This window comes from Paroedura picta, chromosome 5 (assembly GCF_049243985.1).
Source record: "Paroedura picta isolate Pp20150507F chromosome 5, Ppicta_v3.0, whole genome shotgun sequence".
NCBI lineage: Eukaryota > Metazoa > Chordata > Lepidosauria > Squamata > Gekkonidae > Paroedura > Paroedura picta.
The window spans coordinates 30,939,768-30,965,842 of record NC_135373.1 but is presented as its reverse complement, the minus strand read 5'-3'; the positions used below and the strand labels follow the sequence as shown (position 1 = coordinate 30,965,842).

Genomic DNA, 26,075 nt, shown 5'->3' with positions numbered 1-26,075 from the left:
AGGGTCAGAGAGGGAACCATTCACGTCTTGCCTTTCTTACCAGTCGGAATTTATTTTAGAATGAGCCGGTTGACTGTGCTGAGGCCAATCCGTCTCTCTTTCAACAGGCACACAATCCTTAGATTATAACTAGCTGCTGGTCACCAAGTTCAAGAACCTTCTAGAACACCACCCCCTCTTCCACCGTTAAGCCCTCATTTCAGCCATGGCAGGTACCTCTTTGGTGACTCATTTTTATTTGGGTGTCACTGTTCACTTGGCCAAACTCACAAAACTGAGATTAAGCCACTATGACATTGGCAGAGGCATCTTCCAGTGAGCTTCCCATCCCGCCCATCAATCATAACCAATAGTTGTCAAGGGTATTAAGAAAGATGAGGATGAAGAGGTGGCGTTCTGCCATGTGCACAAAATTTGGCAACACACTGTACTTTTAGGGGCAGCAGTATCAGGCGATGGTGCTGAAAAGTGTCACATGCTGGATTTATGCACGTCAAACTATACGGCACCAGAGCAAACAGGTTTTCCCCCTCCTGATCCTAAAACACACACCCAGAAGTCAGGCTGTAGCACAGACCAAATCTTTCAAAATAATCTGTCTTTAGAGTACCCAGCATGATAAACAGTGAAATCTTAACCAGATTTACACCCTTCTAAATCCACTGAAGAGCCTCTTGTAGTGCAGAGTGGTAAGGCAGCAGACATGCTGTCTGCAGCTCTGACCATGAGGCTGGAAGTTCGATCCCAGCAGCCGGCTCAAGGTTGACTCAGCCTTCCATCCTTCCGAGGTCGGTAAAATGAGTACCCAGCTTGCTGAGGGGTAAAACGGTAATGACTGGGGAAGGCACTGGCAAACCACCCCGTATTGAATCTGCCATGAAAACGCTAGAGGGCGTCACCCCAAGGGTCAGACATGACCCGGTGCTTGCACAGGGGATACCTTTACCTTTTACCTTTAAATCCATTGGTCAATGGAAATACCACTGTTTACCAATGGAAATACCAATGAGACATGTGCCTGTAGTACTTCCTTTGGCCTTGGGAAACTCAGGGCATCATCCTTCACCAGGTCTGTGTATTATTCTTGCACAGTTACCCATGACCCAATGCCAGCACGTACCTCTTGGACTGGAGAACAGCTCTCCCTCCACAGCCGAGGTGTGATGGGTATCCTTTGAAAACAGCCCCTGCAAAAAATTAGTAGAGGTGAAGGAAAGAGGAATGGAATGAAGAGAAGTCAAGGGACTTGTCTGGGAGTTGTTCTCTGGGTGGACAGGTCATGAAGAAGTGAAAATATGAAACTTGGAGGCACCCCTATGGGAAGCAAGGGACACACAACACTTGGTGAAACAATTGCATCCTACCATTGCCAACAAAAGTGCGTCTAGTCAAGGCTATGGTATTCCCAGTTGCAATGTATGGCTGTGAAAGTTGGACCATAAGGAAGAATTGAGGCTTTTGAACTCTGGTGCTGGAGAAGACTCTTGCGAGTCCCTTGGACTGCAAGGCGAACAAACCGGTCAGTCCTAGAGGAGATCAGCCCTGCCTGCTCCTTAGAAGGCCAGATCCTGAAGATGAAACTCAAATACTTTGGCCACGTCATGAGAAGGAAGGACTCCCTGGAGAAGAGCCTAATGCTGGGAGCGATTGAGGGCAAAAGAAGAAGGGGACGACAGAGAATGACGTGGCTGGATGGAGTCACGGAAGCAGTCGGTGCAAACTTAAATGGACTCCGGGGAATGGTAGAGGACAGGAAGGCCTGGAGGATCATTGTCCATGGGGTCGCGATGGGTCAGACACGACTTCGCACATAACAACAAAATACTTTCTAGTAGTTAGTGTTTTATGGATTAATGTTTTGTACCAGCGTAGTATGATTGGGGTACTTGGATTTACTTGTGCAGGCGACTCTTTCAGTCAGTAGCTAGTGTCTCATCTCCATCTTAAGCACACAGAGCTTCATTCAGATGGAACAAGCAGATCATGGCTGGTTTGTTACCAACCGTGATTTCTTTGTTTCAAGAAGGATCCTTGGGCCCGTACATCGTACCCTTTCTCCTTTCCGCATGGGCCAATGGTGAGTTGAATAAAGATTCAACTGCACCTGGAATAAGCTGGGGTGTAAATTATGTACGTTTTTGAGGTGGAGCTTCCAAAGAGTTTATAACAAAGACAGAGTTCCTGTTTTCTTGTGCTTCCAAAACTCAACAAAAAACATGAGTTTGGAGGGCATCATGCTCTGCAAACACAAATTTTCTGCTGATCCCTAGCCCCAGGGTAGATATAGATTACATTTAATGGCATGCAATTCAAATCAATACAGATGACCACATCACAGATGGACATAGGAGATATACACTGAAACCAGATGCACAGGCTAGCTTGGTGTAGTGGTTAGGAGTGCCAACTTATAACCTGGTGAGTTGGGTTTGATTACGCAGTCCTCCTCCAAATGCAGCCAGCTGGATGACCTTGGGCTCGCTACAGCACTGATAAAGCTGTTCTGACCGAGCAGTGGTATCAGGGCTCTCTCAGCCTCACCCACCTCACAGGGTGTCTGTTGTGGGGAGAGGAAAGGGAAGGCGACTGTAAGCCCCTTTGAGACTCCTTCAGGTAGAGAAAAGTGTCATATGAGAACCAACTCTTCTTCTTCTTCTTCTTCTTCTTCTTCTTCTTCTTCTTCTTCTTCTTCTTCTTCTTCTTCTTCTTCTTCTTCTTCTTCTACAAATACAAATACAAAAGATTGACTTAGAACACAGAATTAGTACATTTTCAGTTTTAGAGAAAATAGACAATTCTTCTAGTTAAACAGCTTTAAGAATTTGCCATTCATGCCTGCAATTCATCCCCAGTTTAGTCATATAGTCTTGAATCGGGATGCGGTGGGTGCAAAGAGCCAGGCAGACCTAGGTGATGTGGGGGAGGGTGTCGGGAGAAAGCACAACCACGGGGGCAAAGTCTCTCTGATTCCAGAATATGGCAAAACCTGCCATGGGTCATTTTCGAGGGGAAGACATTTAATCTTTCTAGGAGTAGTGCTTTTCTTGCCTGAAGGGAGTCTGAGGAATAAAAATAAGAGGGAAAATTTTTGTAGAAAACTGGGATGTCCCAAAAGCAGGGGAACAGGGGCCGTAGGGAGCTGAGAGACTTGGGTTCAAATCCCTACTGTGTTGTGGAAGCTCATTGGGTAATCTTGGACTGTTATTGCTATTGCTATTGCTATTGCTATTGCTATTGCTATTGCTATTGCTATTGCTATTGCTATTGCTATTGCTATTGTTATTGTTAGATTTGTTTCCCACCACTCCCTTATGGCTCGTGGCGGGTTACAGTCACTGCAGTCACTCGTGGCAGGACTAGTCACTATCAGGATTATTTTTGTCAGGATAAAATGGAGGATGGGAGAACAAAATTGTAAGCCACTTCGGGCACCTATTGAAAAGAAAAGCGTGATATAAATAGACTTCCAGGCAAATGGGAATCGGATTCCAGCCATGATTATGGGTGTCTGGATTTGCCCTAGAAATATATTTGAGTGACAAAGGTTCACATTCCTCAGAGTTGGGACATGGTTGCATACATAATTACATGGTCATATAATGGTGGATATCACACCCTTTGCATTCTGGCTAGGAGGGGAACAGTTTGTCAACTAGGGCCATGGCTAAACTCACACATCTAAATTGTAATTCAGGGTGTTCCTACCAGGAACAACCTAGCAGGGGGTTATTAATGAATGTTTAATGGTTTACTTTGTTGAAAAGAAGTACATTATCACAAGGTTCACTACAGCTAATTACCGGTGTCACTGACTCTATGGAAGGTTCAATCAAGACATGTTCCCTGAGCAGGAACTGGGGTGTGAAGAAGAAAAATCTACCACATTTATATCCCACCCCTTTCTCAAAGGAACTCAAAGTGGCATGGATTTATCGATTGATGACTATTTAGACCCTGCCTTTCTCCTCAGTAGGAAACCAAAGCAGCTTAAATCATTCTCCTCACCTCCATTTTTCACTCATAACAACCGGCGAGGTGGATTAGGCTGCGAGAGCGCGGTTGGCCTAAAGATGCTCAGCGCACTTCCATGGCAGCACACTTCCACTCAACCTGGGTCTCCTAGATCCTAGTCCAGCACTGGTTCATAAAAACATAGGTCTCTCCTCCCAAGTCATCCTCACATGACAGGCAGAGAAAGAGTAAGACAGTGTCAGGATCCTATTCACAAGTTTATTTGCTCTTGTCATAAAAGGTTTTTTTTTTAAATATATTCTCCAGTGGTCCCAAACCTTTTTGTCACTGGGGACCGGTCAACGTTTGACAATTTTACTGAGGCCCGGGGGGTAGTCTTTTGCCAAGGTATGTCTCTGCCGCCTGAGCCCCTGCTCCACTTGCTTTCCCGCTGCCGCCCCTGACTTCCCGCCGTCTGCTGGGGGGCGCTGCCAGCAGCAGCTGCGCAGTGCCATGCCGAGGGGGAGCCCCAGCCATGGCAGCCGCCGGAGAGCACCAAACATGAGCCGGCGGCAGAGTGGCAGGGCAGCCCCCAAGGCAGCAGCTGGTGAGGAGGACAAGGAGGAGCCATGGCCCTGTACCGACTGATCCACGAACCAGTACCAGTCCACGAACCGGGGTTTGGGGACTGCCATATATAATTTTGCCTTGTTATCACAATTCCTTATGTGAATCCTCTGTTTTAAACTCCCCCCCCCCGTTTTTTTGCAGAACTAGTGGAAACTGTTTTATTATCCTGACCTTGGTACTGGGGAGGAATGTATGTGGTGAACTAATTTGACCTAACTTTCGCGTGTTTTTAATGGGAATAGGGCCTGGGAAGATTTTTGTACCTGGCACACTAATTGGTGAATAAAGAGTCCACTTGGAGGGAAGGATTTTGGTGGTTTTATAAAGGTATGTTAACCTATGTATACTTTAGTTTCAGCAAGGAAAGCCTTGCTTCTGTTAATTATACTTCTCCAGTAAAGAGTTTTCCGTTTACCACGAGACTACGTATTGGGATTTTCAACAGGTGTAACACAAGGTCATCTAAACAAGAGCCATGACTGAACTGGGATAAGAAGTTAGGTCATCAGTTTTGGACAAACTAATATTTATGCCATACTGCCTCATAAAAAAGAGAAGATTTCAAAACCAATGAAAATATGTCCACTTTCAGCACATATGATTCAGTGTTCACCAATGTTCTTAAGCTGTCTCTGGGCTTTAGAGAGTGGATGAAGACTTCACACCAAATAAGTTATCTTACGTAGCAGTGATGTAAAGCTTCACCCTGATGCACTAATTTTCTACAAAGAGAGGGGGGGAAATTATTGTATCCCCCACCAAAGTCTGATGGGAAATTATACGTTACTTGTAATTATCAAGAGACCAGCTTGCCTAGTAGTCTCCTGTCAGTTATAATACATTGGCCCAGGTTGAGGGACCCTCTGGGGAAGATAAAGGACTGCATTGTCCTGGCAGAAGACCGGTTATATCCTAGAGTCCACTGATCAAAGGGCTGATTGACAATACCGAATGAACAAGTAGATAGGCCAGACTGACATAATATATTGCAGGTGTAAAAAGACCCAGGTGAAGAGAGCTAACACCTCATTCCATAGCTGTAGGAGAAGGTATTTTTACAGCCTCCTTCCCCTGAAGATAAAAAGTTAGTTCCAACATGGACCCCTCCAGTCTCAAAGGACCAGAGAATAGGAGAGGGATCCTGCCTGCCTGCCTTCTTGCCTTGCTTCCATCTCCTTATTTATTTATTCATTGCATTTATGTACCGCCCTGCCTTGCAGCTCAGGGCGGTTTACACAGAACATTAATCATGTGACAGAATACAATATACATTCAGTAACTATGTCATCAACGATGAGTCATCATCTACAGTAACTATAGCATAATCAACAGTAGAACATTTGTTCCCACATAACATGAAAACCATAGCCATCCCCTCACGGCTTCCAGACATCTAGCTAAAGATTCTAGGGGTGAATCCAGGCAGCCGTCCATCAGGAGGAAGAGCTGGGTGTCATCTGCATATTGACGGCACCCATGTCCGAACCTCTGCACCAGCTGGGCAAAAGGATATATGAAGATATTAAATAAAATTGGAGAGAGGACTGCCCCCTGTGGTACTCTGCATGTGAGTTGGCACTGATTCAGTTGTCTCTCTCCAATTGCTACTGTCTGTCTGCAACCCCAGAGAAAGCCATTGGAGAGCTGTCCCCTGTATCCCAGCATCAAGGCGGTGAGCTAAATTAAATGCTGCTGCCAGGTTGAGAAGCACAAACAGCACCGACCAGCACTAACCCACCCTGGTCCATATCCCAATCTCCCACGACCGTCCGAGGCGCCTGCATTGTCTGTGAGTACTGAGGCTGCCACAGTCTTTCTAAGACACATGACCTTGTTTGGCCGAGAGGATCTCTCTTGCTTCCATCAAACCTTCACCTCAGACTCCAATACCAAGGGGCTTTACGCACCGGGATCTTTGTTGCAAATTGGTCACTGAATGAAAAATCGCCATTTAAAGTAGTGGAATTCGTCGTTATGCATACCTGCCTTTGTAGTGGAATCCAGTTGCGTTTTGTAGCGTTTCCCACAGGCTTCCGGTCTCGGCAGAAATCGCTAGAAAGGAAGCGCTATTGCCAAGCTCGTCCCGCCCCTGGCCGTCAAGCAGCCAATGGGCAGCCGTTAGCATGCTCCCAAACAGCCCCTTTCCCTTTAAGAAAGGTTTTTTAAAAAAAAAACAGACCCATAGCAACGAATCTGGGTAGATTCGTTGCAACGGAGAGACCCATCCAGCTGCCTGGTGTGTTTGAGCTGTCGTTTGATCGTTGCCACGCTTCCTCCGAGTGAAACCCCCCCCCTCTCACGGGCCCGATTTTCGGCTGAATGAATGTGTAAAAAATAAGGGGACTTTATTTCAGCAAACGTGCTTTTCTGTGGTTTGTGCTTAGTGACTAAAGGGGAGGGACTGAAGCCAGGGAAGCCTCTAAACAGAAAGAGGCTCGCTGGTGCGTTTATCCCCGCTCGCTCGGAGAAAAAAAAATGGCAATCGCTTCGCCGGAAGATCAGAGAAGAGAGCCAGGGGGAGGGACTTTGTAGAAACCGCAACAATGTTAACGCACAGGTCTTTTTCACTAGTGTTGCAGATTGGTTGCAGGAGCGTATCGCTTTCTGGAGGGTGAATCCACTTTTGGGGATTTCCCTGAAAGCGCTACAAGGAAGCGCTTTTTGCAGATTGGTTTCAGGTGTGTGGCAGATTGTCGACGACGTTGTGCAAAATGGCAAATCAGTAGCATTTTCAATTGGCAACCATTGTGCTATTTTGAAGGCGTGCAAAAAGCCCCCAAGTCTCCCTCTCTGACTTCTTCAACTCCCACTCAATGCTCAACTGCCCTTTTACAATTCTCCCCCTTTAGAACCCTCCAAGGCCCATTCTCCTTCAGGAATCCCCCTCCCACTAGGGATTCCTAGATCCTATAGGGCTTCCTTTTGGGCTTCTAGCTGTGTGGGTCCATCACAACTTCATTTGCCCATGACTTCTTTTTTGTGGAAAATCCTGCCAGCCTACACCCCAGCTCTTATAATGTGCTTATTCGAACACTTCCCTATAGGTACTTTGCTACATTAGGATTAAATGTCTCCAAAGCAGAGCTAATTTCAGATGATGGTGCCTGTAGGGTAGATTGACAAGGTCAACACACCTTGCAAACTGCTTCCCGTTTTGATGTAATTACTGTTTGAAGCACCAAGAATGGAAATTTAATATGTATGTACTGAAAAAGAGGCAAAGAACATTAAGAGGAAATTAGAAATTTGTGGAGTGGCTCCCTCGCCAAAGAGCAGGTTTGAGATCTGGAAAAATGAATCAGTATGTTGATGATCTGAGGGAAACCACCTCTGGAAGTGGAAGTTTCATAAGCAACATCTTAATTTTAGATCCATCTGATGAATGAGCTGTGTCAATATTTTGTTGGGCCAACATTCTAGGATTACCCTGAAACTCTATGGTAAATCATGGTTGGCAGTGAATCATAGTAATTGTAGTCCATGGACATCTGGAGAGCCACTGTTCGGCCACTCCTGTCCTAGGTCCATTCTACATGCATTGGCTAATGCACTTTCAGTGTGCTTTTGCAGCTGGATTTTCCTGTGCGGAAAAGGAAAATCTACTTCTAAAGTGCATTGAAACAGCATTATCTAATATGTGCAGAATGGGCCTTAGAGCATTGCTCCAACTCAATTGCATCCCTTCCGGCTTCACATTAGAAGTCATGTCATATCACTGGAATGATGGTTCTTAGCCAGGTGTTTGGGAGCCATGACAGAATGGTTCCAGCAGAGTTACCTGAAGCTGAATCCCATGAAGACAGGTCCTGTGACTGGGGAGGGAGTGCATGACTGCCTAGCTTGGATGGGGTACAACTGACAGCTGTACCCACTGTCAAGAATTTAGGAGTGATGCTCAATGCCTCCCTTAACATAGAGGCACAAATCACTAGAATAGCATGGCAGGCATTTTTCTACATACTTCAAATGAAGCTACTAGCACCCTACCAGGCTCCGGAACACCTGGCTACAGTGATCTATGCTACAGGTTCCTCTAGGCTAGACTACTGTAACTCTCTCTACGCAGGCCTTCCCTTGACTTTGATCCCAAAAGTACTTGCCTTACAGGAACCCCAGGAGAGCCAATATTTAGCACCTGCATAAGCTGCCAATTGAGTTCCAGGTTAAATTAAGGTGCTGGTTTTGAAGAAGAACAAGAGTTGGTTCTTATATGCCGCTTTTCAACTGAAGGGGTCTCAAAGCAGCTTACAGTCACTTCCCCTTTCCTCTTCGCACAATAGACACCCTGTGAGGTCGGTGAGGATGAGAGAGCCCTGATATTACTGAAGAAGAGAATTGGTTCTTATATGCCGCTTTTCTCTGCCCAAAGGAGTCTCAAAGTGGCTTACAATCACATTCCCTTTCCTCTCCCCATAACAGACACCCTGTGAGGTGGGTGAGGCTGAGAGAGCCCTGATATTACTGAAGAAGAAGAAGAGTCGGTTCTTAATGCCGCTTTTCTCTACCTGAAGAAGTCTCAAAGCAGCTTATATTCTCCTTCCCTTTCCTCTCCCCACAACAGACACCCTGTGAGGCAGGTGAAGCTGAGAGAACCCTGATATTCCTACTCGGTCAGAACAGCTTTATCAGTGCTGTGGCGAGCCCAAGGTCACCCAGCTGGCTGCCTGTGGGGGAGTGCAGAATCAAACCCATCTCGAAGTCTGCACTCCTAACCATTACACCAACCTGGCTCTTTAAGTCATTATGCAGTATGGGTCCTGTGTACCTAAGGGGCTTCCTCTCTGACTATTTCCCCCAAAGAATGTTGTGTCCCATTAATTCCAATCGGTCCATGATCCCTGGCCCCAAAGACATGTGAGGTCTTGGCCTTGGCTCCAACCTGGTGGAATGAGCTTCGAGTAGAGATCCAAAGGGCCTGTAACATGGTGCTCTTCCACCAGGTATTTGGTTGAGGTCAAAATGAGCAAGCATGTCATCATATTGGGCTTCCTCCCCTCCTTTTGCCTTCCCATCGGCAGAAATATTAGTTTGTTTGTTTTTTAACTGAGTGAACCACTACATTATTCATGGGAGTGTGGGCATTGAACTATGTTTACAACTGTGTGAATGCAAGCATCAGGTTTCAGCCGGTCGCTATCAATTTCTTTATGCCTGCGTGACCAGTTAAATGCTTCTTGGAAGGATCCTTGGCAAGAAGCATTGACTATATATGTTCACTGTGTTTCATTGTTCCTTGTTTGGTGCTCTGGCTGGAGCAGTTGTTTTCTAAAGAAACAACATCTGTGTTTGACTGAACCCACAGGCAAGACTCTTATGAGTAGAATTGCTGGTTTTGGATTCTTACAAATTGTCTTTTTATGTTTTTAACAGTGTATTAGTCAGTCAGCCCGTCAGTCAGACTTTATTACAGTCGTTCATACCAGGGTGTAAGCTGCACGGGGCTTGTTACCCACTGCCAGCCCAACTAAATCCCTGCCATCTACACTGATTTTGATTTTGGGCGCTTTAAATTTTCCCTCTGCAACATGCATTATTGATCCGGAGTGAGCCTATCTTTCCGTAATATCCAGAAGTGGATATAAGCCTCGATATTTCAAAAATCGCCATCAGTAAATACGCAGATCTCTGCTTTTTGCAAATTAACTTGCTGCCTTGTGCCTCCAACGCTGTAGCAAAGCAGCCTTTCCTGATTGGCCAGGGCATCAGTTCAAAGACTTCCTGGTTCCCAGTTGCAAGTCTTGTATAAAAGTGACTGTGCTCCAGATACCCTCACCTCTCTCAGCAGATATTTGTGTCCTGGATTTATTTCCCCACCCTCTGACATCTCCAGTCCTCTCCCCACATTGTTTGAGAAAAGAAAGAGACTCCTGCTGCACTTGGCACCCTCCCTGCTCTGAGCTTTCCCAATCAAGTGCAGAACACTTTCTGTTTCAATTGGGGGGGGGGGGTAGAGGAAGACCTGAATTCAAATCAATACGAATTCAGCAGGATCCACAATGGAAAAAAAAGTAAATGCAGAATCAGTTCAGGTTATATATAAACAGAATCATAAGAGACCAAAAACAGTATGGTCGTTAACTGTAGCACAATTTAAAACAGGTCCTTAAAAAGAAAAACCTTTAAACTATATTGCTTTGGACCATTGGATTTTGTATGATGGTGGTGCAAAACTCATGTCTAGTTGGTGTCAATTGTCCTGTATCGACTACTTAACTAATGATGCAACCTGATCATAAACTAATTTAGATAGGAAATGTATGTTTTAACTGTGTATTAAATCTCTGAGGTAGGTCGCCCCAAGCCTGTTGTGTGGCAAAGAGCATCCTAAAAATCAAATCAAATCAATAAATAAAATCCAACTCTAAAGACAGGAGAATAGATGCTTTTGAATTATGGTGTTGGAGACGAATACTGCAAATACCGTGGACAGCCAAAGTTACCAACAAGATAGTTTTAGAGAGGAGCAAGCCAACTATGTCACTAGAAGGGGAGATATTACAGCTAAAGCTCACTTACTTTGGACACATCATGCAATCAAACTCGCTAGAAAAATCATTAATGCTCGGCATGGTCAGCAGCAAAAGGAAACGTGGCCACCAAAAGATCCGCTGGCTCAACACGATCAAAGCCAATACAGGGATGACCATGAGCCAACTAAAAGAAGCAGTCAGAGACAGGCAAAGTCTTTCCTATAGAATCGCCAAGAGTCAGACACGACTGAACAGATAACATCATCAACAAAACTGTAATGCAAATGTTAGTCGAAGCTCTGACAGGTGTAATGGCTTGCCAGGAATCACTGGATTGTATTTTAGTATATCGGATTACATAGTAGGAACTATGCTGCATTTAGAACAAGGAGTTCAGTCTTTGGAAGCAGGAACCTGGACTGCTGTGTTTTGCATGTGGGTTGAAGTGGTCTTGGCCTTTCCTAAGACTGATTATATTTCCTTTTCAAGAGAGGACTCTTACGTAAGTCTTTGGATACAATTGATTCAATCTAAGCATTCCTTTTTTGAAATTCAGATTGAGAACCTGAGGTCATTGAGGACAGGAGGGAAGCATCTCAAATGTAGATTTTGAAATTGTTTGTGGGAACTGGATTTCTCAACTCTTACAATAGACTGTGTAGAGTTTCCTTCTTCCCCTATTTATGATTGCCCCAGAGAAGCATGTCGGACCTCAACAAGGGCCAGAGCCTTCTGGGTTCTAGCCCCCACCTGGTGGAATGAGCTCCCTGAAGAGATCAGGGCCCTGTCCAAATCTCACAATTTCACAGGGCCTGCAAAAGGGAGCTCCTCCTCCAGGCATATGCTTGAGGCTGACCAGCCCAAAAACACCCACTGCACCCCACAGACACCCCCTCCTAGGACCGAAGAATCTGGCCAACCCAAAGTTGTGTCAATGTCCCTGTTCTGTTTAAATATTGCTCTAGTTGACTTATGTTATGACTAGGTTTCAAAGCCTGTTCTTAAGAATGGACTTTGAAAGCCCCCCCTGGCACCGAGCACACCCGGCGCCCCAGGGAGGCAGCGGGTGCACTCCGCGGGTCCGAGGAAGCCCTCCCCGCCACGGAGGCCGCAGCATACCAGCTTGTGGCCAATGCTCCCTGTGGAGTGGGGGGAGGGGCAGGGCAGGAGGTGCAAAATGCATCCCAACTGGCTAGAACTCGCGGGTGAGAGGCCAATCAGAAGGCGCTTCATGCCTTCCGATTGGACCCTCACCCTCTTCCTGTGGGGGGGCAGGGACTTCCGGGTAAGGGCTCAATTGGAAGGCGTTTTGCGCCTTCCAATTGGGCCCTCACCTGGATCGGCCCCGCCCACTCTCTACCCCTTAACCAAATATGATACCGCTCAAGGAAAACTTACAGATCGTTATATTTGTCGCAACGTTCTTTGTAATTTCCCCTTGATGTTGTATGTAAACCACCCAGAGCCGTATGGCAGGGCAGTATAAACATCTAAATGAATAAGTAATAAATCATCTCATTTCTTGTATAGACTTTGATGTCACATTGATACCTTCCTAGTATTGCCTCGGCCCCTAGCTCATCACCGCTTTGGAGATCCCTGGTGGCAAAACTGCCTTCCATACTGGGTACAGAGGAAGGTTCTGAAAATTGGACCTTTATTATTCAGCCAGCAATTCAGACCTTTCAGACTTCTCCAGGGGACAGCAAATAAACCCAGTTGGCGCCCCTGGCTGGTCTTGCACACGAGTCCATTTGAGTTATTGCAAACTTCCCCTCTCCCCCCATTCTGTAGCAAGATGCATGCATGAATAAATACATGGATAAATAAATGTCTTGGATAAGTAATATGAATAGATGACGTAAGAATATGAATCACTAAATGAGTTATTAGGATTGCAACTGAATTAGTAACAACACTGCTCAAGGCCAGTGGGTCAAAAGAGTCGTTTCAATCAAGTACTTAATGCAGGAAGTAAATGAATGAAAAAGTCAGGGCCAGATTAAGACCTGAGGAGGACGTTGTCTGATTTAGGAGGCCCTACACCATTACCCAGGAAAGGGTAACTGAGTCATCTGGAGTACTTAGAGGTCCTTCCTAATCAGGAGCTTGTGCATGGATTCAACTCTGAAGAAAAAGTTCCTTGCATGGTTATGAACACCCAAGGACACCAGGAGCTGTGAAGTCAGATCACCACACAATGGCGGTTTGCTTGTGTGACTCAAGCAGACTGTGCTTAGGGTCACTGAGGAGTCACTCAGCTTCTTCACCTCTGATTGTTCTGGCAGCCACACCTGCATTCGTGTCATCGTCACCTGAACTCGGTTAAGCTCTGTGTGACCTGCCCTCTTTGACCCTATGAACTGTCTCATTTTCCTATGTAATCCATCTACCCATAAGCTTCCCCCCCCCCCGCATGTTGTTCTATGGTGATGAAGAGTTTTGTAGGAATCAAAAACTTGCATGCCTCTTTGGGTCCCTTTTGCATAGTTCTAGTATAACTCAGTCTGGAGGGCCCAGGCTAGCCTGAAATTGTCAGATCTTGGAAGCTAAGCAGAATTATCTCTGGCTAGTATTTAGGTGGGGGACAAGACTAGCATTTGGGTGATCATGGAAGTGAAGGATCAGTAGGTACCAGAAAAATACCTCCTGCAGTTTAAAGATGAGGCACAACCCATTGTGAGCCAGGTGCCACTGAGAGCTTATGACCTGACTGGTTAATGCTGCTGAAAAAAAGTCATGTAAGCGTAAAATATTCATAAAATATTCGTAAAATAGATCTTAGCTGTGAGACATTAGTGAGCTTTTTCGCAGATAAAGTCTTGTTGTTTGGCTGGGATCCTCCCACCACTGGGAGATACAGATAGGGAACTGGAGGCTTGTTGGCCATCCTTGGGGGTGCAGTTTGACGGCTTCAGACAACTCTCCTTTTCTGAATTGGACAAGTTGCTAGGGTCAGTGAGGTCAACCACTTTTCCCTTTGATCCCTGTCCATCTTGGCTCCTCAAAGGAGATAGGAGGTCAGCTCAGGGGTATCCCTCCCTGTCTACTGGGGAGTTCCTTGAGCTGCTGAAGGGGGCAGTTGTTCGACCTCTCCTCAAGAAGTCATCACTGGGGCAGAGATATGGGGGACAATCCTTCAATGGCTGTGCTCCTTCCTGCAGAACCAGACAAAGAGGGTGGCAGTGGAGGACAAGCTACCGCATCCCTGCTGACTCTCTTGTGGAGTCCCTCAGGGGGCAATGCTGTCCCCCACCCTTTTCAACATCTTTATGCGCCCTCTGGCCCAGGTGGTTCAGAGTATTGTGCTGGGTTGTTGTCAATATGCAGATGACATCCAGCTCTATCTCCTTATGGACAGCCAACCAGACTCCCCCCTGGAACCATTTGCTAAATGTTTGGAAGCCATAGCTGGATGGCTTGAGCAGAGTCCCCTGAAACTCAAACCCTCCAGGATGGAGGTCCTATGGCTGGGAAGGAAGAAAGCGGGACAGGAAGTACATTTACCCACTCTGGCCAGGATGCATCTGAACACCGAGAGGCAGCCTGTACTGGCTATGGGGGTGGGGGATAGTTTTGCCGCCAGAGTATATATTTTATTGTGTTTTATGTGGGGTTTTATTGTGAGATGGCTTGCTGAGAGACACAGGGAATAAATAAAAAATAGCAATACTACTAATAATAAGTTATGAACACACAAATTATTTCTTTGCTGTCATGACAAGGGACCAGGCATGGACAAACCAACTCCCAATGTCTCTTGCCTTGAAAATCCTATGATTTGCCAGTTGTGACTTGATGCAAAAATAAATAAAAATCCCAATCATGCAGATTGGGATTTTGATTTGCATTGGGATTTTATATCAATGCACAACCAGAATCAAATTTAATGATTCCTTCCTTTAACTAGAAGGGTGAGGTGCCCTCTAACAGCTTCATGGCAGCAGAAACCCAACAGGAGAAACTGCCACTTCTCAATCTCTATGCCAATAAAAAGTTGCAAGATATGCATTTGTGACACAAACTTCCCTGATAAGTCCAGAAGTGTCCAAAGAGGTTTTCAAAAACTATTTGGATGAGCATTTCTTGAGGCTGGAAGAAGAAGAAGAAGAAGAAGAAGAAGAAGAAGAAGAAGAAGAAGAAGAAGAAGAAGAAGAAGAAGAAGAAGAAGAAGAAGAAGAAGAAGAAGAAGAAGAAGAAGAAGAAGAAGAAGAAGAAGAAGAAGAAGAAGAAGAAGAGTGGTTGGTTCTTATATGCCGGGTGGTTAACAACAATACAAAATGATAATGGTGATGATGATGAGGAGAAGGAGGAGGAGAAGAAGTTCTTATATGCCACTTTTCTCTATCAGACGTTCAAGATGTCCTCGACTGGGTGCCTCCCAGGACTTCCAGGCAATTACAATCCTTCTTAGGATTCACTAACTCCTCCTGTGACTTCCTCAGTTCACAAAAGTGGCACTGCCCCACACCTACCTACTCAAGGCAAAAGGGAAGGAAGAGGGAATGAAGTGTCCAGGGAGCAAACTGTTGTAATCCGAGTCTTGTCAGATGGCATTCAATGAATTGAAGTGGCTGTTTACAACAGAACCAATGCCCCCCAGTCCCCCAACAGCAATTTATTGAGCAAGTAGATGCTAGGGAAATGAATATGGGTGGAGTTACAAAATGGGAGGATGGGAAGCTACCTTCCTGTGTCTATCTCTCACACAAATTTGCAGAAACTGAATAAAACTGGGCAGTGTGGAAGAAGGAGGCAGCTGCTGTGAAACTGGCCCTCTCTACCTGACACCACTTCCTGGAGGGGGCCAGGGAGTCATTGCAGGTCTAGGGCTGGGGAGTGGGATTTGAAGCTTTCCAAGAGGCACAAGTTGCCGCTGCTGCTTGGGTACCTCACAGAGATAAATAGTCTACTACTACTAGGACATCAATGCCTATGTCCTATGCTGCAAGATCATGGCAGATTGCCACAACCACAAGGTGGCTGGATATTTTGACTTTATGAAAACTTACAGCTTTGTCCATAGACAGTTTTTGTGACCCAAGTTAAGTATATTTTGCTCAACACATAGTTGACCTGGCGTGCATGACGAAAACCTGGGTCAGGGAAGGCGAATCAGTCACCCTTAGCTAGCCCCTGCTGGGTTCTCTGCCCATGCCCTCCAAAGAGCACTACGCTCAGCCAACACCAACTGGCTAATGATCCCTGGCCCTAAAGAAGCATACTTTATCCCTACGAGAGCCAGATCATTCTCTATCCTGACGCCCACCTGGTGGAATGAGCTCCCAGAAGAGATCCAGGCCCCATCAGAGCTACCACAGTTCCACAGGGCCTGCAAAATGGAACTCTTCCACCAGACATCTGGTTGAAGTCAGTGACAATACCTATTGGGCTCCCAGAATCCTGTCCCAGTCAGACATGCTCACTTTACAAGGGTGTGGTTGTATTGTTACCAGGAATAAACATTCTATTGCCTATGTTATATTACAACTGTTGTTGGTGCCACATTGTTAATGACACAGTTACCAAATGTATGCTGTACTATATTATGCAACTCATGTTCCCTATAAACCACCCTGAGCTGCAAGGGAGGGTGGCATATAAATCTAAATAAAATAAATAAATAAAGGATATAGCCCAGTAGAGATGCCCAGTGTGTCTCACCACTAAATGGGGGGATGGGCCGCAGGGACTTCTGCAACCACCAGAGACCCTGAGCTGCCTGTGGTTCATAATTTCCAGAACTTTGCAGCACATCCTACCATGAGAACCCTATTTGGTGGACAAACTTCTGGGAAAGAGAGGGGGGACATGGCATGGGTATATCCGTTCCTGGAAGACTCCTCAAGGTATCTTCAACAATATACATTCTATGATGGCAATGTCCAGTAGATCAGGGGTAGTCAACCTGTGGTCCTCCAGATGTTCATGGACTACAATTCCCATGATCCCTTGCCAGTAAACAATGGAAGGGGGCTCATGGGAATTGTAGTCCATGGACATCTGGAGGACCACAGGTTGACTACCCCTGCTGTAGATGCTCCCTCAAGGCTCCCAATAAAGCTATGATGAGCTCTGAGTCTGCTTTGGTGTCTTCAGAGGTCCACTTCCTCAGGGACATGACATTACAACTTGCCAAAAGTTATTAGAAATAATTTTTAGATGACAATTTGGCAAGACTCTTTCAAAAGCATCTACTCTCATGACCATCACTGGCAGTGAATCCCACAATTTAATTTACACACACTTTACACACTACCATACAATTTTCAAGGCAAGAAACAAACAGAAGTGGGTTTGCCTGCCTCTGCATAGCAAGCTTGGCATTCCTGGGTTGTCTCCCATGCAAGGACTAATCAGGGCCAACCCTGTTTAACTTCTGATGAAATCAGGATAAAATAATTTTTGGTCAGGGCAAAAATCATGATAGGACAAAGCATGTTTCTTGTGGAATGTGTTGATATAATGGTTTTTGCACTCACCTGAGATCAGCTTAGCCTGATCTCATTATCAATAACAAGGAGAGGGAAATGACTGCCCAGAAGGCCAAATACACAGAACTAGAGTCCCCCGTGCTGCCAGAAATGCAGTTGTTAACCAAGCATCCAGGAGTTCCCTCAGATGACACCAGCAGCAGATCTTCTCCACTGACTCCATTCACCACCTTTCCAACAAAGGTGGAAACTCTCTTGACTTGGATGGCTGGGCAGGGGGGTAGGCAGGGACCTTGAACTTCCTTGGGGGGTCTCCCATTGGATGAGATGCAGCTAACTTGGGTCATCCAGATCAGGGCACAATTTAATTACCCACTAAGCCAAAAAAGCACTTCCACTTTTATTTATGTTGCAGGAATTGCCCATCAACTTCAGTAGGGGGCTCCCCTTCTAGTACTGTAGGATGAAAACAATCTCTCTAATTCTCCGGGCATGTTTGTTTGTTTTTTGTAAGCAAGTCTTGTTGAAAGTGCCTTGTATCCTATTGGTCTGCTCAGCCATGTCTGAAGCAGGCACCAAACTTGTAGTATGGATGCAGGAGAGTCTCCTCAAAAGTTGCAAAAAGATTGGACCAGAGAGTCCAGTTCTAAGAGCACGCAAAGAGGGGGCCCACATCTGACCTCCATTATCCCCTATGTTGAGGGAAAAAATAGATTCTCATGATAGAAAATAATGGAGATTGGATAAGTGCCTCTAGAACTGGACTCCCTAGTCTAATATTTTTGCAACTTGGAAGTTCTTTTGAGGAGAGGCTCCTGCAGCCATGGTGCAAGTTTGGTGCCTCCACCTCAAGCCCCCACCCCCCAGAACCCATAAAAAATGAAAAGAAATACTTTCCCCCTTTCTCTTTTCTTTTAAAGTTTAAATTCGCCAAATCACAACAAATCTTGATTTGGCAATTTATACAGGGTTGATTCAGCCATTTAAACTTACGGAGAAATTGCAACTTTTCAGCCAATCCAAATTGAGCTTACCTCGTTGCAAACCTCAGGTAGGGAAATACCTGAAGACTTTGGTGTAATGCTATGGAGTCCACCCTCCAAAGCAGTCATTTTCTCCAGGGGAACTGATATTGCCCGGCTCACCATTCTGCTCAGCTAAGGGACCTTTCTCCAATTTAAGCGCCAGCTTGGTGTAGTGGTTAGGAGCACGGACTTCTAATCTGGTGAGCCAGATTTGATTCCGTGCTCCCGCATACAGCCAGCTTGGGTGACCTTGGCCTCGCCACAACACTGATAAAGCTGTTCTGACCGAGCAATAATATCAGGGCTCTCTCAGCCTCACCCACCTCACAGGGTGTCTGTTGTGGGGAGAGGAAAGGGAAGGCAACTGTAAACCGCTTTGAAACTCCTTTAGGTAGTGAAAAGCAGAATATAAGAACCAATTCTTCTTCTTCAGTAATATCAGGGCTCTCTCAGCCTCACCTTCCTCACAGGGTGTCTACTGTGAGGAGAGGAAAAGGAAGGGGATTGTAAGCTACTTTGAGACTCCTGCTAGAGAAAAGCGACATATAAGAACCAACTCTTCCTCTCTTCTTCTTCTTCTGCTGGCAGGAAAAGGTCTTGTTAGGGTTCCTTTTTGCATACTACTCCCATTGCCATTGTGGGCCAAGATTACAGCCTATGCCTGGAATGGAGGAATTAGAAATACAGTTCCCCGAAAGTCACTCGCGGATGCAGCTACCTGATCTAGCCTTAAGGTAAGGGAGGGCCTGTTAGCACACCAGCCACATTGAAAAGATTTCCAGCAGTTAAATCATTGACAACTGTGGCCAATGATTCAGACAACTTATGCAAGGAGAGAAAAGATCTCTGCTCTGAGCAGAGAAAAGTTGTATGAGTTGTCGCTGCGCATAGCAGATTTTCTTGACGGACATCTTCCTTCTTTGCCAACAATTACCCTATGATATCATCAGGAAGTTTAAATAATCCAAACAATGGACTGGGTTCTAGTCACCCAGATATGAAAGATAGAGGTGGAGGTATCCATGGGCACTTCCTGATAAAGCAAACTCCACTCATCTGAGGCAGGACTCGGAATAAAAAGGCAGGAGGGAAGGAGACAGCAGCCAGCATCCTGTGCCTTTCTGGGGGGTAAGAAATCTCTTCTTCAACTGTGTTTCAAGGTTGCTTCAAAAGGTATTATTTGGCTGTCTTCTTTCCCAGGGCAAAGACAATTGTGTCGTTTCTTCCTCTAGAGAACTCTGCTGTGCTTTTCCCCCATAGGCCAAGAGAGTTCCCTAATCTTGAAAATGGATAACATAACCGATGCATTGTTCTCGCTGACTGACTTGAGATGGCAGCTGTTTTTGACGTGATTCTCTGGGCAGGTCCAGCTAGGTTGCAGCCTTCAGAGCAGAATCCAGTCTGGCTCTTGTAACTTCTCAGCCAGGAGCTGCAATTGTCTGTTGTGCTATGGACCATAAATATAACTAGCACGATGTTTAAGAGTTCTTGGGGCATACCTTGTAAAATGAGAACTGCATGAATGGATCCTGATGGAGATTTTTCTTTTCTTTTTTTTCTTTTCTTTTTTGCCCTAGTGGCATTATTGATGAATTAAGACACAGTCCTGATCACCAGCAGAACTAGTGGAGATAATTTCTTATTATTCAACAGACAGTGATCAATAAAATTGCTACAGTGAAAGGGGGTGGAATTTGTCTCATTCTCTATCAGATTATTTGTTAGCTGTTGTTCTACACATGATGGAACTATTGAACTCTCTGCAATGGAATAATTGCTTGGGATCAACTTGAACATTTTTAGGGACCAGGCTAGGGCTTCTTTTTCTTTTTCTTTTTCTTTTTCTTTTTCTTTTTCTTTTTCTTTTTCTTTTTCTTTTTCTTTTTCTTTTTCTTTTTCTTTTTCTTTTTCTTTTTCTTTTTCTTTTTCTTTTTCTTTCTTTGCACTTATGTTTGAAAGCTTCCAAACTACCTTCAAGACATTTCCTGGTAGAAAAGTGACATGGATTTTTTTTTAATTTCATCATGGTTAATGTAATGATAGATTCTGGAGTCTGGAAGTTCAGAACACAGGCATGTGTAAAAAAAAAACCTCCCCCCAATTACTTCATAATAGAAAACCATCTCTGTGTCCAATAAACTAGTTCCTCGGGGGAAGCGTTTAATCTTTCTTGTGATTTCTTTTAATCTTTCTTGTGCTACTGGACTCTGATTTTATTGTGATAATACAGTATTTTTTACATAAAACAGCATTCATAAATAGAATCCTTGACAGCGCTCTGAAATGATGCAGACCAGAAATCTAACGATGTATAGAAACATTTCTCAGTGATGTTGATTGCCCTTCATTTTTGCTGGGGTGTTCTTGGAACTGAGAAGGAAGTTTCCCATTTGGACTTATTTGCCTTTCTTTCTCTTTGTCCTGGCATTTGAAGCCCTTGGATAAAGGGACAATTTCCTTCCCATCTTCTTTCCAAGAGGAAATCTTATTCGAGGAGAAAACTATCCACCAACTATGACGTTTATGATTTTCACAGAGTTGTTAACTGCTGTCCTGTTTCTGCTGTCTGCCGGTAAGTTCTAAGGTGAGCATGTTTTAGGTGTGGTGGATATGTTTTGGTTCATCTTTTGGGATGCACTCTATCCATTGTATGTGTAAAAATCTAATGATTAGAGGGGATTTCCTAAGATTTACACCAGGGGTAGTCAACCTGTGGTCCTCCAGATGTCCATGGACTACAATAATCAACCTGTGGTCCTCCAGATGTCCATGGACTACAATAATCAACCTGTGGTCCTCCAGATGTCCATGGACTACAGTAATCAACCTGTAGTCCTCCAGATGTCCATGGACTACAATTCCCATGACCCAGGAATTCCAAGCTTGCTATGCAGAGGCAGGCAAACCCACTTTGTTTCTTGCCTTGAAAAATTTATGGTAGTGTGTAAAGTGTGTGTAAATTAAATTGTGGGATTCACTGCCAGTGATGGTCATGAGAGTAGATGCTTTTAAAAGAGTCTTTGGCAGATTTGCAGAGGAGAGAGTCCTCAGTAGCTACTAGCCATGATCAGTAAAATCTCCTATCACTCCAATTGGCCAAACTGTCATCTAAAAAATTATTTCTAATAACTTTTGGCAAGTTGTAATGTCATGTCTCTGAGGAAGTGGACCTCTGAAGACACCAAAGCAGACTCAGAGCTCATCATAGCTTTATTGGGAGCCTTGAGGGAACATCTACAGCAAGGGTAGTCAACCTGTGGTCCTCCAGATGTCCTTGGACTACAATTCCCATGAGCCCCCTTCCATTGTTTACTGGCAGGGGCTCATGGGAATTGTAGTCCATGGACATCTGGAGGACCACAGGTTGACTACCCCTGATTTACACAAACCAATCAATACGGGAAGACCAGTAAGATCATATGGACATGGAGTCATAACAGCCGTGAGGACTAGAAATATTTAAAAATATTTTAAAATGTCCCCATTCTACACTGGCAAAAACGTGCAGGAGGAAACAGAGATGAGATTGCTATAGCTTCATATGGTCATTTATGCGTAGATCAGAGGTGATGATGTGAGGATTGGATAAATATATGGGGCAAAGGCACAAGGGATAGATGAAACACTGTTTCTTGGGCTGTGATGCTTGCTCCAGATTTTGGGGGGCAACAGTGGGAGGACCTTTCTGGTGGACCTCCTGTTGGCACCTAGGCTTGGGCATCTGTAGGACACAGAGTGTTGGACTGGATGGGCCATTGGTCTGATCCAGCATGGCTTCTCATATGTTCCTATGCTCATCAAGTTGTGCTATGCAGTGCCTTCTCATGCTCCAGGTTCCTGGGGGCTGTTGGCAACTCTAGACAGACAGAAAGACAGATAGATCAGGCTTTCTTGTAATGTAGATAGCCTCACAGACAGCCATAACATGTGAAGAGTATTTCACTTGCAACACCGCACATGAATGCACTCTGAACACTGATTGTTTGGGTTTATGATCTTTCAGTCACTGCAGATGATGTGCGAATATCTGGTGGTGAGCCATGCGCCCCCCATTCCCAGCCATGGCAGGCGGCTCTTTTTTCTGGATTTTCGATGAAATGTGGTGGTACCTTGATCCATAAGTCCTGGGTGCTGAGTGCTGCCCATTGTAAAATGAGAAGGTAAGTGTAACCAAGTAAATAAAGGGGAGTTTGGTAATCCTTTTTAGGAGAGTCAGTGATGGTCAGGAACAATGTCGTGGGAGTCTGCTGTGAGAGGTAGAATTAGCAAAATATTTCTGTTGTCTGTCTACAATGCCCATATGTGAGAGACAGCAGTATAAAAGATGCATGATCATGGATTGTGTATATAAACCAAAAGTCTACATAAGTTGTTGCATATTTGCATAAGTATGGGAAATGCAACTTTAATGTTTTTCTAGAGGGAAAGCCTACTTTGCTACCCTGACAAGTATCCCCATAATTGAAGACAGTCTTTGAGAAGACACAGTAGGGCACAACAGCCTTGTGGAGTAGATAGAGATAGAACATTCATCTGTCTGGAGCAGCGGAAAAGAGCGAGATCAGCATGGCGGGACAAGAGGCACAACTGAACTGAGAAACCCTGGGGGGAAAAACCCAATTTATATACAATTGTGAAAAATGGATCTTCACGCCATTGGTCAGTTTCAGTTTAATTTCAGTGAAAGAACACTTGCATAGTTTTCTGGTTGGGGGTCACCACAACATGAAGAACTGTATTAAAGGGTTAGGATTAGGAAGGTTGAGAACCACGGCACTAGACCCCCTTTCTCAGCAGGAAATAACTGTATGTCTTCCTTCTCCTCAGGCCATTTTTTGTTCGCCTTGGAGAGCACAACCTCAAGCGCATAGACTGGTCCGAACAGCTTAAAATAGCCTCCAAAGTGATTGTGCACCCTCGCTACAACCCACAAACGAAGAACAACGACATCATGCTGATCAAACTTCTGCTGCCAGCGTGTATCAATGACAAAGTCCAAACTCTCCCCTTGCCCACCAGTTGCCCAGTGCCTGGAACGGAATGCCTTGTGTCTGGGTGGGGCACCACAACGAGCCCACAAAGTAGGTTAGGGAGGATTCCGCTCCCATGAGGTAGCCATTTTGGCAGCAGGCCTGTAAACATTAGCATGAGAGAGGCAGGCTGTCCACAGACGATTTCCAGAATGGGAAAAATGTTGCTGTGGGGTAAGACGTGTCACCCTTGATGTTGCAACCCTTATGAATACAGCTTCCACACTAAGAATTGGCCTTACTACACACATGGGGGGTTGGAAAGTCTCCAAGCATCTTAATATTTTTAAGCATCTGGTCACCACCATTTTAAACTAAAAGTAGTGACAGCCAGACTCTCATAGGTATGTGGAACACATACCTGCTCAGGGGCTCATTGGTCCCCTCCCCACTCTCTCAGACACACACAAAAGCTCCTTCCCTCCCATTCCCCCCTGCCATCACCCCCTGACCTCTTACTTGGCTGACCTTCTCCCTGGTTTCTCCCCCTCCCCCTCTCTCAGAAACATACACAGACACACACACATGCAAACTCCTTCCCTCCCATTCCCCCCTGCTCTTGCCCCCCTGACCTCTTACTTGCCTGACCTCATCCCTTGTCCTCCCCCTCCCCCACACTTAGCCACACATGCAAACTCTTTTCTCACCATTCTCCCCTGCCCTAACCACATATACCTCACTTATCTTACCTCCTCCCTGGTCCCTCCCCACTCCCTCAGACACACACCCAGACTCCTCCCTCCCTCCCCCCACCGAGATTCCTCCCTCCCTCCCACTTCCCCCATCTAGAGTCTCTCCTCCCTCCCCATCACCCCACCCAGACTCCCTACTGTCTCCCCCTCCCCCACCCAGACTCCTTGCTCCTTCTCCCTCCCCAACCACCCAGACTCCCTGCTGCCTCCCCCTCCCCCCAACCAGACTCCCTGTTCCCTCCCCCCACCCATTAAGAAAGCTTCTCTGACAAGTGTTTCTCTTTGCAGTTAATTTGCCCAATGATTTGCACTGTGCAAACATCTCCATCATCGATCATCAGGTTTGCCAGTCCATCTACACCGGTTATATCACTGAGAACATGGTATGTGCTGGAAGGCTGCAAGGTGGTACAGATTCTTGTCAGGTGAGTCATAGTAGTCTTTAGGGACATTTCTGAAGGTGGAAGGAGGACCAGAAGAAGATTTCTTACAGATGACAACCCAATTCTCTTGGGCAATTCCTCCCATCTTACTGTTATCTTGATCAGTGGATCAGTGTTCTCTTGATCAGTGATTCAGGACTGGATATGCAGAACTCATCAAGTGTTATTGTCTTTTTCCTGTCTTGCAGGGTGACTCAGGTGGGCCTCTTGTCTGCAACAGGAAATTGCAAGGGATTGTGTCCTGGGGTCCTCAAGTATGTGCACAACCAAATAAACCTGGTGTCTATGTTAATGTCTGCAAATATGTGGATTGGATCCAAGAAACTATCAGGAACAACTGATGAATGGGTGGCTCAGGAGATCCTGAATGAACTCTGGGAAGGGTGGGGGTAGGAAAATATTTGTGGTTCTGTTGTTGTTGAAAATATTTGTTGTCCTTTGTGTGGTGCTTTTTGGATTGGAGGCCTGCAACTTGGAATACCAGGGTCCTGACATGGAGGCAGGCAATGGCAAACCTCCTCTAAATGTCTCTTGCCTTGAAAATCTTATGGGGTAACCATGTTAGTTGTGACATGTGACCCCCTTTCCAAATCCCCCACCTCACTTCAACCTTAGAATGTAAATTAATAAAAATTGTTTTTAAAATGGAAAGTCTTCTCTTTGCTTTTGGGACCACCCAAAGCTTCTCATCATGTGACATATAATGGTTACCATGTTGAACTATGACAGGGGTCTCCAATTTCACTGACCCTATGGGCACTATGGAAATTTTGGATTTCAGTGGATTGTTGCCCTGGAAGGCTCCTAGGCACCACAGATTGGGACCCTGTGTGGCTACCCATTTCATCCATTTGTCTACTCTGTCTTCCTGAGAACAGACTGGGCAAGGTAACTTGCCATCGAGTAGGATTTGAGCACACAAGTAACTCAGGGACAGGGAATAATTCTTTCCTTTTGGGTGGTTTCTTCCTTCCTATGGCTGCCCAGGCAAGCTAAGAGGAGAAATTAATTCTCTGGAATATACAGCTGCTGCTATGTGAAGTGGTAGGGGGAACCAACCTAAGTGAATTTTAGTTTGGAAGGGAGAGTGCTGGTTTCTCCACAGCCTAGGAAAAAGTTTCCAAAAAGCCTACTCAGGTTCCAGGGATGAGCTGTTAGCCCAAAGAAGTTCTGTGTCCTGGTGTTGGTAAATAGGCTAAAAAGCACTCAGTGGGGATGGCCAATCCCAAGAGTAAAAGCACAGAGACTGACAGTAGTGAATTTTTGCCTACTCCTTGGGAGGGAGTTCGCTGCTGTTTGTATTGTGTGAGGGTTCTCTAAAATGTTAGGATGTGTGTACAGTGTGATCCACCGAAAACAGATTCCCCAAACTTAAACCTAATTTCTGTACCTACCTCAAA

The 26,075-nt window shown here is 45.4% G+C and overlaps 1 protein-coding gene across 3 annotated transcripts; it reads left to right on the top strand.

Annotated features, from left to right (window-relative positions):
• The first annotated feature begins 19,368 nt into the window (after positions 1 to 19,368).
• LOC143839018 (trypsin-like) lies at positions 19,369 to 25,326 on the top strand. 3 transcript variants are annotated; one of them, XM_077340910.1, is made up of 6 exons: positions 19,369 to 19,638; positions 20,990 to 21,082; positions 22,514 to 22,670; positions 23,338 to 23,591; positions 24,521 to 24,657; positions 24,864 to 25,326. In XM_077340910.1, the coding sequence occupies exons 2-6, from the start codon at positions 21,025 to 21,027 to the stop codon at positions 25,014 to 25,016; spliced, it is 759 nt and encodes a 252-aa protein (XP_077197025.1). In that variant the 5' UTR covers positions 19,369 to 19,638; positions 20,990 to 21,024; the 3' UTR covers positions 25,017 to 25,326. The 3 variants fall into 3 exon arrangements, with proteins under 3 accessions (XP_077197025.1, XP_077197023.1, XP_077197024.1); XM_077340908.1 differs by having other exon boundaries at positions 20,945 to 21,082; XM_077340909.1 differs by having other exon boundaries at positions 19,620 to 19,683; positions 20,945 to 21,082.
• Positions 25,327 to 26,075: the final 749 nt, after the last annotated feature.